This window comes from Callithrix jacchus, chromosome X (assembly GCF_049354715.1).
Source record: "Callithrix jacchus isolate 240 chromosome X, calJac240_pri, whole genome shotgun sequence".
Lineage (NCBI taxonomy): Eukaryota > Metazoa > Chordata > Mammalia > Primates > Cebidae > Callithrix > Callithrix jacchus.
The window spans coordinates 76557945-76574849 of record NC_133524.1 but is presented as its reverse complement, the minus strand read 5'-3'; the positions used below and the strand labels follow the sequence as shown (position 1 = coordinate 76574849).

General features: G+C 36.2%; 1 protein-coding gene across 1 annotated transcript; it reads right to left on the bottom strand.

The window, feature by feature from the left end:
• Nucleotides 1–3448: 3448 nt before the first annotated feature.
• On the bottom strand, nucleotides 3449–14777 carry LPAR4 (lysophosphatidic acid receptor 4). The gene is made up of 3 exons (XM_017968780.5): nucleotides 14488–14777; nucleotides 12320–12369; nucleotides 3449–6598 (listed from the first exon to the last, which is right to left on the bottom strand). Exon 3 carries the CDS (start codon nucleotides 6518–6520, stop codon nucleotides 5408–5410), a length of 1113 nt encoding a protein of 370 aa, XP_017824269.1. The 5' UTR covers nucleotides 6521–6598; nucleotides 12320–12369; nucleotides 14488–14777; the 3' UTR covers nucleotides 3449–5407.
• Between the last annotated feature and the right edge of the window lie 2128 nt (nucleotides 14778–16905).

Here is a 16905-nt window from a genome sequence, read left to right as displayed (position 1 = left end):
GAAAGTTTTCAACAGTGTAGATCTCATGAATCTGATCCCCCATGCAAATGACGCCATATTTACCAAGAGATCTATCAGTTAAAGCGTTATCTGTCAAACCAATTCGCTTCTTATTAATTTTGCCATAAGCACGCTTGTAGATTAGTTTATTTACTGACTTCAGATTTGGGTACTCCCATGCAATATATGGTTCTACAATCCTCAGCTTGTTACTTGAAGCCTTATTGAGCTTCACAAAGGTTCCATTGAAGACTTGATGAAAGCAAAGAAGCTGCAACACCTTTCAGACCTTTGGCCTCATACCATTAATACATCTGATCCTTATGATGAATGCCTATTTGGATTCTGCAGTTATGTAAAAGTTGCCAGCTTTTCTTATCATTCTAGCCATTTGAATTTCAGTTCTGTACACCTGCCTATATTCCTTGTGATAGTGTTCTGCTGTTTCATAGATAAACTTCCTCCTTGTTTTTTTGAAGCATTCTTGGGCAAACTTCTTTCTCAGGTGCTCGATCTTCAGCTTTACAAAATTCCTTTGCTTTTTCTTAAGGGTTTCTGGCACCACGGAAAGTTTTTTCTTCTTCTCTTAAACATACTCCATGGTTCCAGCCAGAAAAAAGTGTTGTTACTTTTTAACTTGTTTATTTGTTTGTTGGTGGCTTTCTCGCGCTGACTCTAGAGCAAAAGTTTAAAATGACAAAAACAAATTTATGTTATTGTCACCATTGTAGCCCCAATGCCTAGAAGAATGCCTGACACACGGTTGGTATTCAAGAAATTTGTTAAATGAGTAAATGAATGAACTCTGCATCCCTAGAAATTCTCCCAGCCAACTTGTTTCTCAGGAACTTCAAGCTCCCTTGAACTGGGTCTATTCAAGAAGTTCCAGGTTCCCAATTGAGGAAAGCGACCCATACTTTTGGTTTTGCTACCACCAACTTGAGGAGGAAAAGCAACAATGTGAAAAGGAGACAACTTACCCTGGAACATCATTAGAAAGCATGAGGGCTCTTTGAGACTACCTTCTCATATACAAGGTCTGAGCTACTGGATGATAAACAGGAAGGAAAGCTGTCTGCTAGTGCCACACAAGGCATGCCAACTTGAAACTCGACTTCCTTCACTACCACATTTTAGGCCTTACAACATTAGACCTGCTCTTCTGAGGTCCTAAGCTCAGTATCTCTCTGGATATTTGGGAAAGAAGAACTTCATTCCCAGGCCCTCAGAGGTGGAAGGAAGAAAAACAGTATGCAGTATATGGTTCTTAAAAGTCTGCATACAGTGGAGATTTTTTACTTAGTAGCCTGTGCTCTTTTGGTTACTTGCTCATAAAATATAAACAAACTGCTTCATATTTTATAAATAATTTCACCAAATCCACCAGAATCAGGAAACATTTTGGGGAAAGATTCCATGCCTATATGAAATGAGAACACAAGCTCCCAATCACTGCAGGTGGTTTTGGAAAAGAGGGCTGTCTAGAACAGGTGGTATATGTTTTGGTCTCGGTGGAACACAAAATGAGTTCAAGGGAGCAGGACAAAAAAAGTCTGCAGTGCAAAAGGTCCACCACAAGGCAAGAGAGGCTGAGGCTTAAGAGATGATTTACCATTTATCAGGGCAATCATCTCTTCCCATCCTGCTCCTACTTCAGACAGTCATTTGAATTAACCAGACTCCTTTTCTAAGATGCAAACACCAAAAAAGGTTAAAAACAGTCAAGGAGGGAAAAATGAGGGATTAATCACTCACATCTTAATGTAAATCTGTTCACCCTGTCACTGTCTTGCCAGAGCTTTATGTGTTGTGTTTTTGTTCAGGAAGAAGCAATATTTCTGGAGAGGCTGGGAAGAGATGTTGGAGAACACAAAGACCACAGGAAAAATAAGTAGAGAGCATGAAGTTTGGGAAAACTTATTAAACATAAGATACAGGGATTGGGGGTGGCGACAAAAGGTAGAAGAGGGCATATAAAGATGTGAAACCAACAGCTTCTGTCCCTGTGTTTCTGAGGACCTGGCCTAGGACATCATTAATGACAAAGCTTCTCTAATTTTAAATGTAGCCTAGGGCTGATCAAGCTAGTCATGATCAGAAAATGCAGAATTTGCTGTCATCTCATGGGGAACTAACGCACTCTATGGTGCTTGAGATACTAACATGATCTTCCCTGAGAGTTAGAGTCATGAGCATGATATTCAGAAACTCTGTCTTGCTACCTCAGAACCATCACCTGTTCTACATATTAATCTGTTAGCCACTTAGCTTCACATTTTTCTTATTGCTGTCAGATGATCTGTTTGCCCCAACTTTTCCCAGGCTTCCCAGTTGTTGTCCTAGAATATTCTGTCAAATCCTAGAAATTGAAATTCGAAGTCAGCTTGGCTAGCAACCCCAAATAAATCAAACCCAAGTTAGAAAAATCAGGAAAGGAGGTCGTTAGTCTTTTATCTTCACCCCTAAAAAGTTACCCAGGGATTTGCCATTTGCCAATTCTTCATTAGTCTTCAGATAGCCTCAGAAATTAAGCACTGAAATTAATTTGAAAGCAAATATATTCTAATAATTCCTTTTTGAAAAGACGGAAGGAAGATAAAGGAGAGATGCCTTTGAGTGGTCCCAAATAAAGAAAGTTGAATAATTGATCAAAATATAACTGCTATATAATTCAAATATATTTTATTACATTTAATAAACATTTAAAATCCAAGTTGAAATTACAGCTGAAAATTTGCTTTGACTTTCGGTGTAACATAGTCACTTTTATATTTAGTTATACATTACATTCTCTTGGTTACATTGTTAATGTGACATTTTTATTATTAGCAATTTATATTAACTATAAAACTGGAAATTTAAAAAGTGGAATATAAAAAAACTTAAACATGGAAATTACGTAACAAGAAACATTTAATAATATATTTTATTTCAACTTAGTTAACATCCCATTAAATGGTTTGGTATCATAATCATAAAATTTTATAATGTTAAGATGCAAGGGCACCAAAATGTTCACATATATTTTATAGTTACAAGAAATGAAAAAAAATGAATACTGAAAGAAATAGATTATTCATACTTTTATTACTAATTTGATCTTACCATATAGTCTAACAACTGAACTGAACTTAACCTAATTTCATTTAACTGAACGTAATGCCTTACGTATTCCATCTATAGCCTTTTCTCATAAGACTATATAATGTGTAATTACTTTTAGGACTTTCTTTTGGAAAAAGTAATGCTAATTTTGAGAATTTTTTACTGTTGTTTTAGCATTTTTTCAATGTACTCCTAACCCAGACACAGACTTTACAGTTTTTAAAGTTTCATTATGCTCACAGATTTTTACTTAAAAGTCTTACAATTTTTAAGTCTGCATGTTATCAGAAAGAAAAATAAGTTAATGAGTTATAAAAATTTGTTTATTGTTTTAGAATTTTTTTTTTGTTATTGTTCTGTGCTTCTTAATTTCTTAACCACTTTCTGGCACAAGTTTCTGGTAAGCAACTTACAGGATACATTTTTCCTGGAAGTTTTACTTTAAAATTCTTAGCATTTTTAAATTGCCATGTTATCCAAATATTTTAAAAATTGATTAATGCGCATTTTAAATATCTTTGTTGTTTTTCAGGGTTTAACATTTAATTTTGGTTTCTGTTGTTGATGCTGTGTATGTGTGTATGTGAGAGTTTATTTCCACTGCTCCTGACTTGAGCACAAATGTAACATCTTTCAAGCTCAGAAGTTTATTTACAAGTTTCAATATTCTTAAATACAGCTTCAGTTTTAAAATAGTAAGAGTTTTAAAAATTTTTGTTGTTTTTGCTGAAGTAAATTATAAAAAATGATTTCTCTTTTTTTGTAGATTTTTAAATACTATTTTCAATTGCTTTTAAACAGGGTGACAGTTTAGCGGCTTCCTAGCTGCATTTTGTTCCAAAACATCATATGAATGTTATAGTGTTTTGTAAGATTTGCAGATGCTCGGAAAATGCAATCTCTAAAGTTTGTTTGTGCTTGTTTGTTTTACAGCAGTTTGATTTTTGACTTTTTTCCCCAAAATTTGTCCTTGACCAGGAGACAATTTTAGCCACTTTGTAGCTGCATTGTGCTTCACAATTTCATGCAAATAACATAATATTTTTAAATTTACAGAGCCTGAACAAATGGTAATGAAAATGTTACAAATTATTTTTGAGTTTTTTTATTTTTATTTTTATTTTTCATGGGGTTCTGCAGGTTTTTTTTGTTGTTGTTGTTCTAGTTTGGTTTGGTTTGTGTGTTGTTGTTTTTTTCTTAATTAGCTTCCAGTCTGAGGGCACAGATACAGCAGCTTCTGGCTATATTATGCTCCAAAATTTGATAAGAAAGAATAAGTATTTCCTGGTTATATATCTCTACTCCTCCCTCCAAAAATGATTAATTCAGGTTTTAATAAATATTTCAGATTTACAGTTTGATTTTTTGGTATTACTTTGTTTGATTTTTTTCAATTTGCTCCTGACCTGAGCACAAATGCAGCCCATTTCTGGCTGTGCTGTGCTCCAACATATAATATGGAGGATAAATATTTTATAGAACCTAGTTTCCCAAAATGAAGATAATTTGACATTTTAAGAAAAAAAAATGTTGGTGTTGCTCAAGTATTTTTATTGACATTTTGTTGTTTTAAGTAATTTTCCAGCTTTTACTTGTCAGATACATATTTAGCAGCTTTCTGGCTTTGAAGTTTCACATGAAAACTTTAATGTAGTGTAAAAACAATGAAATTTTTAAAACTCATACTGCTGATGACTATAAATGTGTAAATCCCCTTTATTTTCTCTTTATTCCCACCCACATACATGACAACACAATTTATGTTCTGTTTTCAAAATGCACATAACATATTTTACTAATGTTAAAAATTAGATACATTTCGTATTAATAATGTTAGGCTAAAAATACTCTTGTGCTAAAATAAACTCAACGACAATTCAAAAAAAATTTTAAAACCTAGCGTATATCAGTAGTAACACAATTTTTTTAAAAAAAATCCCTGAACTTGTTCTATATTTATAGGCCCAACCCAATTACCAGATATCATTGGAATGGAAATACCATTTAGAAAGTTTCAAAGTCATCTCCATATTATCAAATGTCACTGGCCACCTGCATATTGAGATACAATAAAATTCCAACCAAGCAGAAGAGTTTGGAAATCCATCTTGTTTGTTGTAATTAGACTTGACCTATAATTACTGAACAAAACAGCAATAAAAATGTACAGCATACCTTTAAACAAATGTATCTGACTGGATTTGGTGCATTCTTCTCAGTATCTTAGCTTCAAATCTTTAATTTATAGCATAGGAAAAATTATAGGAGAAACCATATCTGGACCTGAACACAATTCACATGCCTAAAAGGTGGATTCTAGCATTAATTCACCACCATTATTTGTTGTTTGATCACTCACTTCCTCTTGAACAGCTGGAAGGGAAGGCTTTGTGGTCAAAGGTGTTTCAGTCTTAAACAGGGACTCCATTCTGATGTGGGTATTGATGTAGAATGACTTCTGAAAGGACTCAAGGGTGAAGTAATAGATGAAAGGGTCAAAACAACAGTTCAGAGTTGCAAGGCACAAGGTGATTGGGTACATGATCTTTGCAAATCTTTCCAAAAAGCAATTAGTAATAGCTTGGGAGCGCACCAGGGCATATAGGAAGAGGACAGAGTTGTAGGGTACAAAGCATACCACAAAGACTGCCATATGTACTGTGATCATTTTCAGAACTTTTTTCTTATTGGTTCCAATTTGAGACAGAGTAGCAGGCTTGCGAAGAGTTCTCAGCACCACAGAAGAGCAAGAGACATTCAATATCAGAGGAATGATAAACCCAACAACTTCAATAAATATTGTGATCTTGGATAAATAAGTCTTCCAGACACGTTTGGAGAAGCCTTCAAAGCAGGTGGTGGTTGCATTGTTGACATTAGTGGTGGAGAACAAAGAGGCTGAAATACCACCACTGAGGACTAGGATCCAGACACCAGCACACACAATGGCAGAATTCCTCCTAGTCCTAATAGTACGAGATCGGAAGGGATAGACAATGGCCAGGAAACGATCCACACTAATACAGGTGAGAAAGAGCATGCTCCCATAGATGTTGGTAAGGAATGCAGTCCCAGAGATCTTGCAGAGGGTGTCACCAAATGGCCAGTGGCGGTTGAAGTTGTAAAATATTTTGAAAGGTAGGGTACAGACAAAAAGCAAATCAGAGAGGGCTAGATTGGTGATAAAAATAGCGGTCTCACTTCTCATTTTCATGCGGAAACAGAAGACAAACAGAGAGACGCTGTTGGTTATCAGACCCAGGATGAATACAACACTGTAGACAGCACCATTCAGATTATACTTGAAGGAATCATCAACAATGCAAGTATTATTGGCAGTAGCATTGCCCAACCTGGGTCTGAGGCTTGAATTTGAATCTTGGAATTGGAAGTCAATGAATCTTCTGTCACCCATGGACTTTTTTTCAGGAGGCCTGCTGGCTGCAGGGGTTCACCACTCTGACACTAGGGACCGGTAGAAAATATTTTCCTCCTATCAGAGACAAGATGGAACAAATAATCAAATTTGCCTTCCATCCATGATTTCTGCATAAGATATTCTGTCCACCCAGATTGGAAGAAAACATGCATATTCCATTTGGTTTGACAAGTACTTCGTTGAACATCTACCATATATTTAAAGATATGTTTAAATATACCTACAAGAGTATGTTGCAGGAGCAGGAAAGCTCACACTCAATACAGTAAGTGCAATATTATAGCATTGTAATGAACATGGGTAAGGTGTAGGTCACCAAAGAGTCCAAAAATATAAAACTAAGAGTTAAAACAGAATTTATGGGACTGCAAACCTCTAACATTAAAGCCAGGCTTTATTCACTATTATATGCTTGCACTTACCTTCTACAATAAGTACTGCCAGTACATTTATTTTATTTGGAAAATGCATTTATAATAGAAGCCGTTTCCCTTCCGCCCAGAGTCCCTCCAATCTGCCCACTAGTGATCCTTTTAAGCAGCATGATTCTAGCTCACTTGCTATATATTGTTTTGTGATTCTCAAGTTGATACATTTCAAATAGGTCTCCTGAGTTTTCCATTCAGTTTTTTTATGATTTCAATCATTTTATTTTACTTTTTATTTGCATTATGTTTAACTGACAAATCGTAATTGTGCTACAGTTATGCAAGTACAAGGCGATATTTTAATATATGTATACCACATGAGGTGATTATGTCAAGCTAATTAACATATCCATCCCCTCACTTCAGTTTATGTTCCCAGGAACATACACACTATACCCACAGCAAGCAGTATGCAAATGCCTGACACTTCTGCTCTGCTGCTCTGAGTAATCAAACTTTGTGGGAGAGAAAGCACAGACAAGAAAGGATTACATTCTCAATCCTGAGGAGAGGGCATGGGAAAACTGCCACTATGGCCCTATTCATAGCTCCCCTTGCTTGAACACATACCACCTTTGCCGTCTAGAAGTGAGGGTGTGGTGCTGGGACTTAACACAGCATTAGAAGCAAGGAGTTCTATTTCTGACTCAGACACTGGTTCACTCTGGAACTTGGCTATACTCTTTCTCTTCCTTGAATAAACTTTACCCTTAAGCCTCACAGCTAAAGCTAGGAAGATTCAACAGGGCTTATGAATAGCTTTATGAGCTTGCCAGTACTCGGCCTTACCTAACCACAAAGAAATATTATATAAGTTTGTTTCCTTCTCCCTTCCTGAAACAACTATAAATTTATATCTCTGTCTTTTTTGGTACCCTGAAGTTCACATTAGAAACACACTTTTCTAGTGTCATGTATACATTGTACCTCAGAAAGCCTCCCAACTTGAGTTTCAGCCTTAACTACACAATTTGCTCAAACAGGACAATCCAGGAGTGTGCCCCCAAGGTAATGTCTCCCATACAGGTATGATTAAAAAAACAGAGAGGCATTTGGCTCTTGAGATGATTCTGAAGAAGAATCAATAATTTCCTCTTTCTTACTGTTTCCTTTCTTTTGACTAAAAGAAACCGTATTTCTAACTATTAAATCCTCTTCAATAGCCAACATATTGTGCACTAAATGGAGACAAAGGACCAACACTTGAGCCTCAGATGAGATGAAGAAGGAAAAATATATGCTGATGCAGTTAATTACATCTTCCACTGCAATAAGCATTAAACTACTATCTTCTGCAAAACTCTGCTGCCAATTATTCCAACAATTAATCACCTAAGGGTGTCTGACAGTGTTCTGTAGCTGCATTTTTATTGACACTGGACAGGAAGCAAGTTCCCTAGAGGTTGACCAAAAAGAAATCTGACCCTCAACTTTTAAATTTGATCTACACATGGAGCTAATTCACAGTGGCCACAATTGTTCCCTTTTTAAATTTCTAATGATAGTAAAATGCAGGTATACCATGTTTGGGGTCTTTAAGGCTCCTGGAAGAAGTAAAGTTAGCCTTTTAGCCCTATAATTTTGAATAATCAAATCACTTCACTTCATGAAGTGCTAAACTTTCACTTCCCAGTACCCTAAAAAAGTTGTCTTACCGAAGGCCTTCTCTGCATCTATTGAAATCACAACAATCCTGCATGATCTGCCCATGTACCCCAGAACCTAAAGTACAATTAAAAAATGAAAGAAAGGGAGACCGAGACACTTAAAAGAGATGAGGTGATTAAACAGACATCTGGAAGAACACTCCAGGCAAATGCAACACCTAGAGCAAGTTGCCTCCATTGGGAATTTGCGTGATGTGTTCAAGGGAAGCCAGTGTGGTTAGTGTAGACTGAACTATGGTAAAAATAGATAAGGAGATAGGAGAAGAGAGGCGGGGAGCAGAGTAGGTAAGGCTGTGTTGGTAACTGTATGACTCTTTTTAGGACACTTATTCTTTCTTTTTTCTTTTCATTTAATATATGGTCCTCTTTCAACTAATTCTGTTGTAAATTAGAAGATATTTATCCAATTTTATTCTGCCTGGATGGCTACCCAGATGTCCCAACACCAGTTAATGAATCTTCCATGTTTCCCCACTAATTTGAGGTCTAACTTTGTGATGTATTAAATGTGCATAATTGACCAGACACAGTGGCTGATGCCTGTATCCCAGAACTTTGGGAGGCTGAGGTAGGCCGATCACAAGGTCAGGAGATCGAGACCATCCTGGCCAACATGGTGAAACCCTGTCTCTACTAAAAATACAAATATCAGCTGGGTGTGGTGGCACACACCTTTAGTCCCAGCTACTCGAGAGGCTGAGGTAGGAGAATGGCTTGAACCTGGGAGGCAGAGGTTGCAGTGAGCCAAGATCAAGCCACTGCACTCCAGCCTGGCAACATGGCGAGATTCCATCCCAAAATAAAATCAAAATAAATAAATGTGCATAATTATTTTAGCTATAACTAGATCCCTGTTCCAATGACCTTCTATTCTACCTGTACACACTAATTTATTTTTGAAGGTTTCCTTATTTTTTTTATAATTCAATGTGAACTACAGAACCATCTTCTTTATTTTAAAAAGAAAAGCCAAGTTGTATTTTTATTGCAATACTATTAAATTTATTAATTAACTTTGTAAAATTAATCATTTTGTGATATGTAATGATGTGCAGTCTTTCTATCATAAAGTAGTGTGTTTTCTAATTTTAAGTATTGTTTGTACTTTAAATCATATTTTAAAATTTCTTGAAATTGATCTTGTACATTTATTAAATTTTTCCCATGTACTGTAAAAAAAAAAAAAAACAAGAAAAGCTAACTTGCTTTTGCTCCCTACTGAAGACAGTCCAGAACTCAGGAAGATAAGGTCTTGAATGCAGAGTATACTAAAATAGTTTTTGCTTTGCTCCATGAGCGCCAACCAAGTCAGAGTGCTTCTCATCTCCAGAGCATTTCCTTGTTTGACTCTTGTCAAAGCTAATCAAAGTTGATACAATAGTTTTCAGACGAAGATGAAATCTATTGTGTTCTTACCTATAGATACTTAGCAGTGAAATAGATTTAAAAATACACAAATGTTGTGAAAAATACAGCTCAAAACAATCCTGCTGGAGCAATAGGGAATACATTCAGACTGTTGCTTCTCAAATTAGTGATTTCTAACAGATAAGACTCCTTAAGGAAATTTTTTAGGTCAAGTCATAAACACAGGTCATAATCATACAGGTTTTATATCGATATTCATATGCATTGGTTGATGTTTCATAATAGTTTTCAAAACAAAACCTAACTTTATGGCGTTCCATATGGAGGAAACTACAGATAAATGTTTCACTCAAGAATGGAGCTAGGAAATTGATCTACATCAACCTCTTTTATTTTTGATGCAAGAAACATTCTTTTAAAAGTGGTGTATCTATATCTAATCTGGTTTTCACTAAGATTATTAAGGCTGCTTTGTCCCTCCATTTTATTTGAGGAAAACAGGAAACTGACATGGGCCTCAATTTGATAAGATCCTATTCTCAGTGATTGACTTGATATTTTTTTTTCTTTTCATCAAAAAAGAAAAAAAAAATACTTCAGTCTCTCATTAACACTTCACTTGAAAACGCAGTCCAATCTCTGGGGAGTAATGTGGTCTGGTGCTCAACATCATGGGGCCAAAGATTGCATCAGCCCCGCTAATGTGAAATTTTCCCTAGTACTTAGTTACAGAGTAAGACAACTGCAGATAAATTGCTCAACCAAATATTATGAAATTGTCTTGAGTCTTGAGACTCAATATCTCATCTCAGCAGAAGCCCCAGATCTTTTGGGACAATATTTGGGTGTTCCCAAAAGAACTCATTTCCAATTTCTGTAAGGGTCATATGTGCCAGCCAGGATTTTAGCATTATTCCTTATATTTGAGCAGCCAAATCAGTTATCAATTTGGACACGAATTCATGTGATATATGCCGACACTTAACCTGATAATAGCAATAAAAAAGTCTCCCACATCTAAAGGTAAATCCCAATGGCAGAGAGGGGTTGAGCTAAAGAATCAACATTCATCTACATCAAAATTGCCTGAATTACAACAAGTTACAATTCCTCCATCCTTTCTGGGTCTTCAAATCATTTACTCTTTAATAAGTTGGAACTATTTTTACAACAAAAGTTGGACAATTAAATTAGGAATTTGTAGAGAAAGTTATTATCAGGAGGGTAGGACTCACCACATTAGTTCGAACCAAATGTTGGCAACAATTTTATCTAAGACTGGAATAAAAAATTAGCTTCCTGGAGGCACTGTAGTTATAGATTTCCTCCAATGGGTGCTGTGAAATAGAAATAGTCATAATAGTGTGCCATAAAGAGAGCTGATAAATTTTCAATAAAATGTATACTTTCAATAAAATGATCTTATAAAAGATCATACAATAGAAAAAAGTATTATATGATATAAAGGAGAGTAAATGAGAACCAATACATTTAAAATGGTATTTACATGCATTGGATTTCATTATTACACAATTGTAGGTAACAATGTATTTTCCAACCTGTCACTACTGTGCTATATTTTATTGGTAGTACTGGCTAAACACTGAAGCATAAAATCCATGTGTGATAACCTATAATCATTTAATGATAATAAGTGACAAAAGGCATAAAAATATTTCCCCCACTTCCATAAGGTAATGCATTACATTCAAAATAAGAAAACAAAGGAGAATTTTGTTTTGGCCCAAATTTACATTGAGTCTTTTTTTCTTGGCCATAGCTGTTACTACTGGGCAGGATCCTTAATAAGGGAAGAGGAAAGATGACTGGAATAACAGGTGGAGACTCCACTGTCTTGTCTCTTACCTGCAGCCCACACAATTTCTCTCTCCCCTGAGCTACAGTGATATAATCAAGGCTTCAATTACTGGGTATTAGCACACTGACTGAGAATCACTGCACCTTTACCAGGATGTCCCAGACCTACCCAATATAGCATGTCTGTAACATCTCTAATTCAAACTCTGCACAAAATATTTGAATAGAACCAGAATTACTCTGCAATGGAATTCTTACAAATAGCAACTGCGTTTAGACTTTACCCATTACAGTGCCTCTACCTGTAAAATAGAATTATCTGCTAGCTCCAAACTTACACTATTGTTACATCTCATCCTTTTCTAAACAGAGGCAGCTTAAAATAAAGCAAACTCTAAATAGTAATACAACTCTCCCAAAATGATTTTTTATAAACTAAAAAACCAAAATAAACAAGTAAAATGATTCGATAATTTAAGATATATTGAGATCACCTTAATATTAAGGAGAGTTGATTTTCACACTCCTCCAGAGATCTGTATTCCTGGAATGAAATGAATATTATTTTATTGGTTTATCTTAAAGGAAGATAGAAGCATTAACATTTCTTCATTTTATGCCTTTCACAGTTGATAAAGATTATATAGAAAACTTTTTATTCAAAATTCAAGCAAACTGGGAAGTTCAAATACCCAGAATTTTTTAGAGTTAATATTAATTGAGTGTAATCACACCCAGCCCCATCATGAGCTCTGTGAGAGTAAGTCACAGTCCATTTCTGAGTCTCAGTTTCTCTTCTCCTTTAATCTTTGGTCTTGATTGACAGAAAAGCAACCTTCAACGAGTGTCGTGTTGGTGGCCTTACTAGCTGTTCTTTTCCACCATTTATTTTCACCTGCTTACATTCACCACTGTAAAACATTTTTTATTTCCTCAATGTCTGCAAGGATGGCCATTCCTTTTTATTAGACTTAATTAAATAATTTCTAAATGTATTTAAAAATTAGAAATAAATAGTATTAATACCAGAAGCTAAGAATCACAGAGAAAGATGCCACTAATTTCCTAAAGTCTTCCAAATTCCCATACTTTCCTCATCCTCTGTCCTGCTCACTTCAGCAGGCATATCAACTCTAATTGTTTAGGTTTCAGTCTTCAACCCTTCCCACCTGTTTACTGGTCACTTCAGCCTTCATAATGTGAGGTTATCAGCATACTTCAGGACGTAAGCCATGTAGAATTATTAATCATTTACCCTTTGCATTGTTCTGATAACTGATTATTTATCCACTTAAAGTAAGGCTGGATTCCCAGCAGTAGGTAACCTTTCATCAGGCTCCCAATCTCCAATATTCACAAACAAATTAAGGTTTTTTTCTTCCCCATCAAGAAGGCTAAAGGCAGACTATATATGATGGCCATATACACAGACAAAAGACAACTGCACAAGTAGGCGGTGACCAAACCACAGCAAGGGCAACAATTCTCACTGCATTTTCTCACAAAGGCAATTGAATAGATCATGCTTTAACTAAGCTTGGCCTGAGTGTTGCTGTGGGGCATCTTCTAGGTTCTCCCTTTAACTTGCAGAGAGTACACATTCTGAAAAACCAGCCTGATTGTTCCAGTAAGGCTTAATTCCCATCTCTAATTGGCAGGAGATTCTTCAGAATGTAGATGCCATCAAGTTTATCAGGTGAACTCATCCTTCTTGGCAAGAGTGCAACTTTTCATCTGTGACAAGGCAAAGGATTTTATAATCTATGTTGATGGGGTATGATATTTGGAATTTTGCTCTGAAAAATAAACATGTTGTAAAGCCATTGGATAATCTGAATCTCAGGTTATTATTATTATCTTCATGTTAGTCAAGAAAAAGAAAGATGCTATAATTTGGTAAGATAGCAAAGTGAATAACCTCACCAAGCTCTGAAATGTACTATTGAATTTGTCTGGTCTTTTCCACGCTGAAATAATGATAAATTACATTGCTGAATTTCCTTTTAAAAAGTAACTGAAATACAGTATTTATAACTCAACAAGATCTTTTTACTGAAAATACTTAAAATATACAACAAGAGAATTTAAAGATGTCACATTGATGCATTTGCATGGCAAACAGCAATTAATTTTACATGTAATAGCAAATTCGGTTTATGACAGAATTAGTTTTTCATTCAAACATGATTCTTCCTTTACGGGCAAGTTCATGAATTAGTCAATATAGCAAATGTCACATTCTCCATAAATCAATTAAGCATCAAAGACATGTCATGTAAAGTTTTACTAGAAGAAACCTCATCATAATACAAGCCACGTTAGCTCACAACAAATTGTAAACCTAAGAAATACAAAGCAAGCCAACATACTTTCTAAATTGTTCCACACTGTGATTTTAAATTAGCTCTTTAGAACAACTGTGTTTACACAAAACAGCAGCCTGAAAATCCTGTATCTCTTTCACGGAAGCAATATTATCGCCAAAACAATGGAAATTCTCATTTTTTACCATTCAACACGAAGATCCTTCTTCAGTACTTCAGAGATGAAGTCTCACTTCTTTCCTTAAACTCTCAAAGCATCAGTGTTTCCACTGTAGTTTGTTATGCTATTCCCCCACCCCCAAACGCCAAAATCAAATCTTTCTCCAAGAGAAACTTACCCCAAGAAAGAGTGTGCTAGATGAGAGAATGTGCTGATGCCTGTAGATAATTAGCTAATAAACATGTAAATGGGCAACTCGCCCTTTGGAAGTGCATATTTTTATCCATTTTTTTTTTCCTCAGGGAAAGGTTAGCCCAGTCTAAAGCAGCAGACTCTGGGCTGCCGCAGCTTCTTACTGCAAACCGCTCATTCTGAAAATGTGAGCTTATTTACATTTATCTCTTTCCCTTTGTTAACGACCGGCTCTCTTGAATGCTGTAGCCCGCATGCCTTTAGCAAACAGGACACAAAAAGGCCTGAAGTCCAAGCTGGAGCTGGAGCCGAGGCCCAGGGGAACTCTTGGGGGTCTCAATAGGAAATGCTTTTCATTGGATAAGGAGGCATTATTAGGAGTCTAGATCCCGCCCAATCCCCTGTGCTCCATGGTTCCCTCAGTCACCAGTCACTGGACTGAAAAAGTTTTTCCTTAAAGAGCATTGCCCAGGAAAAGCAGTTTCACAGTCAAGAATTAATGGCTTAAGTGCCACTTGACAATGTAAAAAGTGTCTTTCCTGACCAATTAATTCACAGAGAAAGCCTGTGTGCCTGTCTTTGCTGCAAGACTGCAGAGGAGGAGACAAACCTTCAAACGAAGAGGAGTGTTTCAATTATGCATAACATGTTCGCTCCTATTTGTTTAAAATAATTACACCAATAATATTGAAAATAATAAGTAGGGGGCAAGGAAAAGCCAAAAATGAAAGGTACCATAAATATATTCCTATCACACTGCAAAATTCAAACTCCCACCATAACAAAAATATAGAGTAAAATTTAATACTATACTCACTTACTTAAGCCAGATACGTGCCCTCAGATAGAGATGTACTAGGGTCCCAGAGCTCCTGACACCCACCTTCCAAGGACTAGGGAGTGTTTCGTAACAAAAGGAGGGTCTACACTTCTTAAATAATTCTTAAATAACTGCCTCACAGTAAATCTAATTACCATGAAAATTTCAGAGTTCTGCTAAAAAACAAAATAAATAGTACAGATGCAATCTGTTTATAATAGAGAGTTATCTGCAATTGTTTACCTCCTCCTACTTCCCTCATGGGAAGTTTTTCTTTTCTAATTTTCTACAGGTTTACTGCCTTGGTCACTCACACTTTTTTCTTTCTCCCTATATTTTCCTCTTCCCCTCCCTCTCCTTGATCTGATTTTGTGGCAGAAACCCACTCATCCATCTGTAACTTCATTGTTGGCCCTTCCCCTCTGCCAGCCCGCCCCTGCAAGCCTTCACTACTCTATCTCCACCCACTGCCAACACCAACAACAACAACAGCCCCTCCCCCTTCTCTGGAATGAAATTCTCTGACCAGGGATAAGGTGCTTTCTTTCTCTTGGCAGAGCACAGCCCCTGGAGTCTTGGGGGATCCTCTATCTATTTCAAAACTTCAGTTTGTGCAATTAAGTTGTCTCCCAAGTAGGACATGTTTTAAGCTTGTTTATTTCCCTATTTCTTCAGTTCTATTGTGGCTGCTCTCACTAACAGTGAAGGCCTGTAAACAAGTTAGGGTGAAGCCGACACTAGCCCAATTACTTCTGACTGTCTCTAAAATAAAACCACTTTCTCTGTTGCTTCCTCTTCCCCACTCCACCCCCAACCTCTGTTCTTTTTATTCCTCTCTCTGTTTATCTCAAATATGTCTATTTCTGTCAGTTGCTGACATTGTCTGTGTTTTTATAAATGGTCTTTTATCAACTCTCATCCTAGACCAGCACTTGGTGCATTTATCAGTCCACAAGAGAAAGATGCAATCTCTGACCTGTAGTATGCCACAGTCTAGGTAGGACATATGAAAGGACATATGAAAAAAAGTGGGATACCAAAGGAAAATTTTGAAAAAAAAAAGGCAGTTATATGGAGATTGAGTTCTGTAATAGATCAGAGGATGCAGATGAAGTCCTACAGATAGGGCCAGGAGGGTTTCCTAGAAAAAGTAGCATTTGTGCTACATTTGGATGAATAATTCAGTACCAAATAAACCAGGAATGGAAGGGGGATATTTTTCTAGGTGATCAGAACCAAGTGATCAAATACAGAAGATGTGAAGTGAGAGTAGGTGAGAGGAAGACCAGTTTGTAAAGGGAAAATAAGGGTAAGGAGAAAAGCCTTTGGGAGGAGTATTTTATTGTAGCAACTGAAAGTACTATAGTGATAGAAGGGTTAACCTATAGTCATGATCACTGTCTGTCTATATGATCAGCTCACTACCTTTCTCCTCTTTGAGTTAATACCCATCAGTCTTCCAATTCTTCTGTCTTCATTTCTCCCTCAAAGACACAAGTACTTTTCTGATTAATCTTACCAACGTAGATTAAAAGTACTTTTCTGATTAATCTTACCAACGTAGATCAACGTAGCAGATCTTTT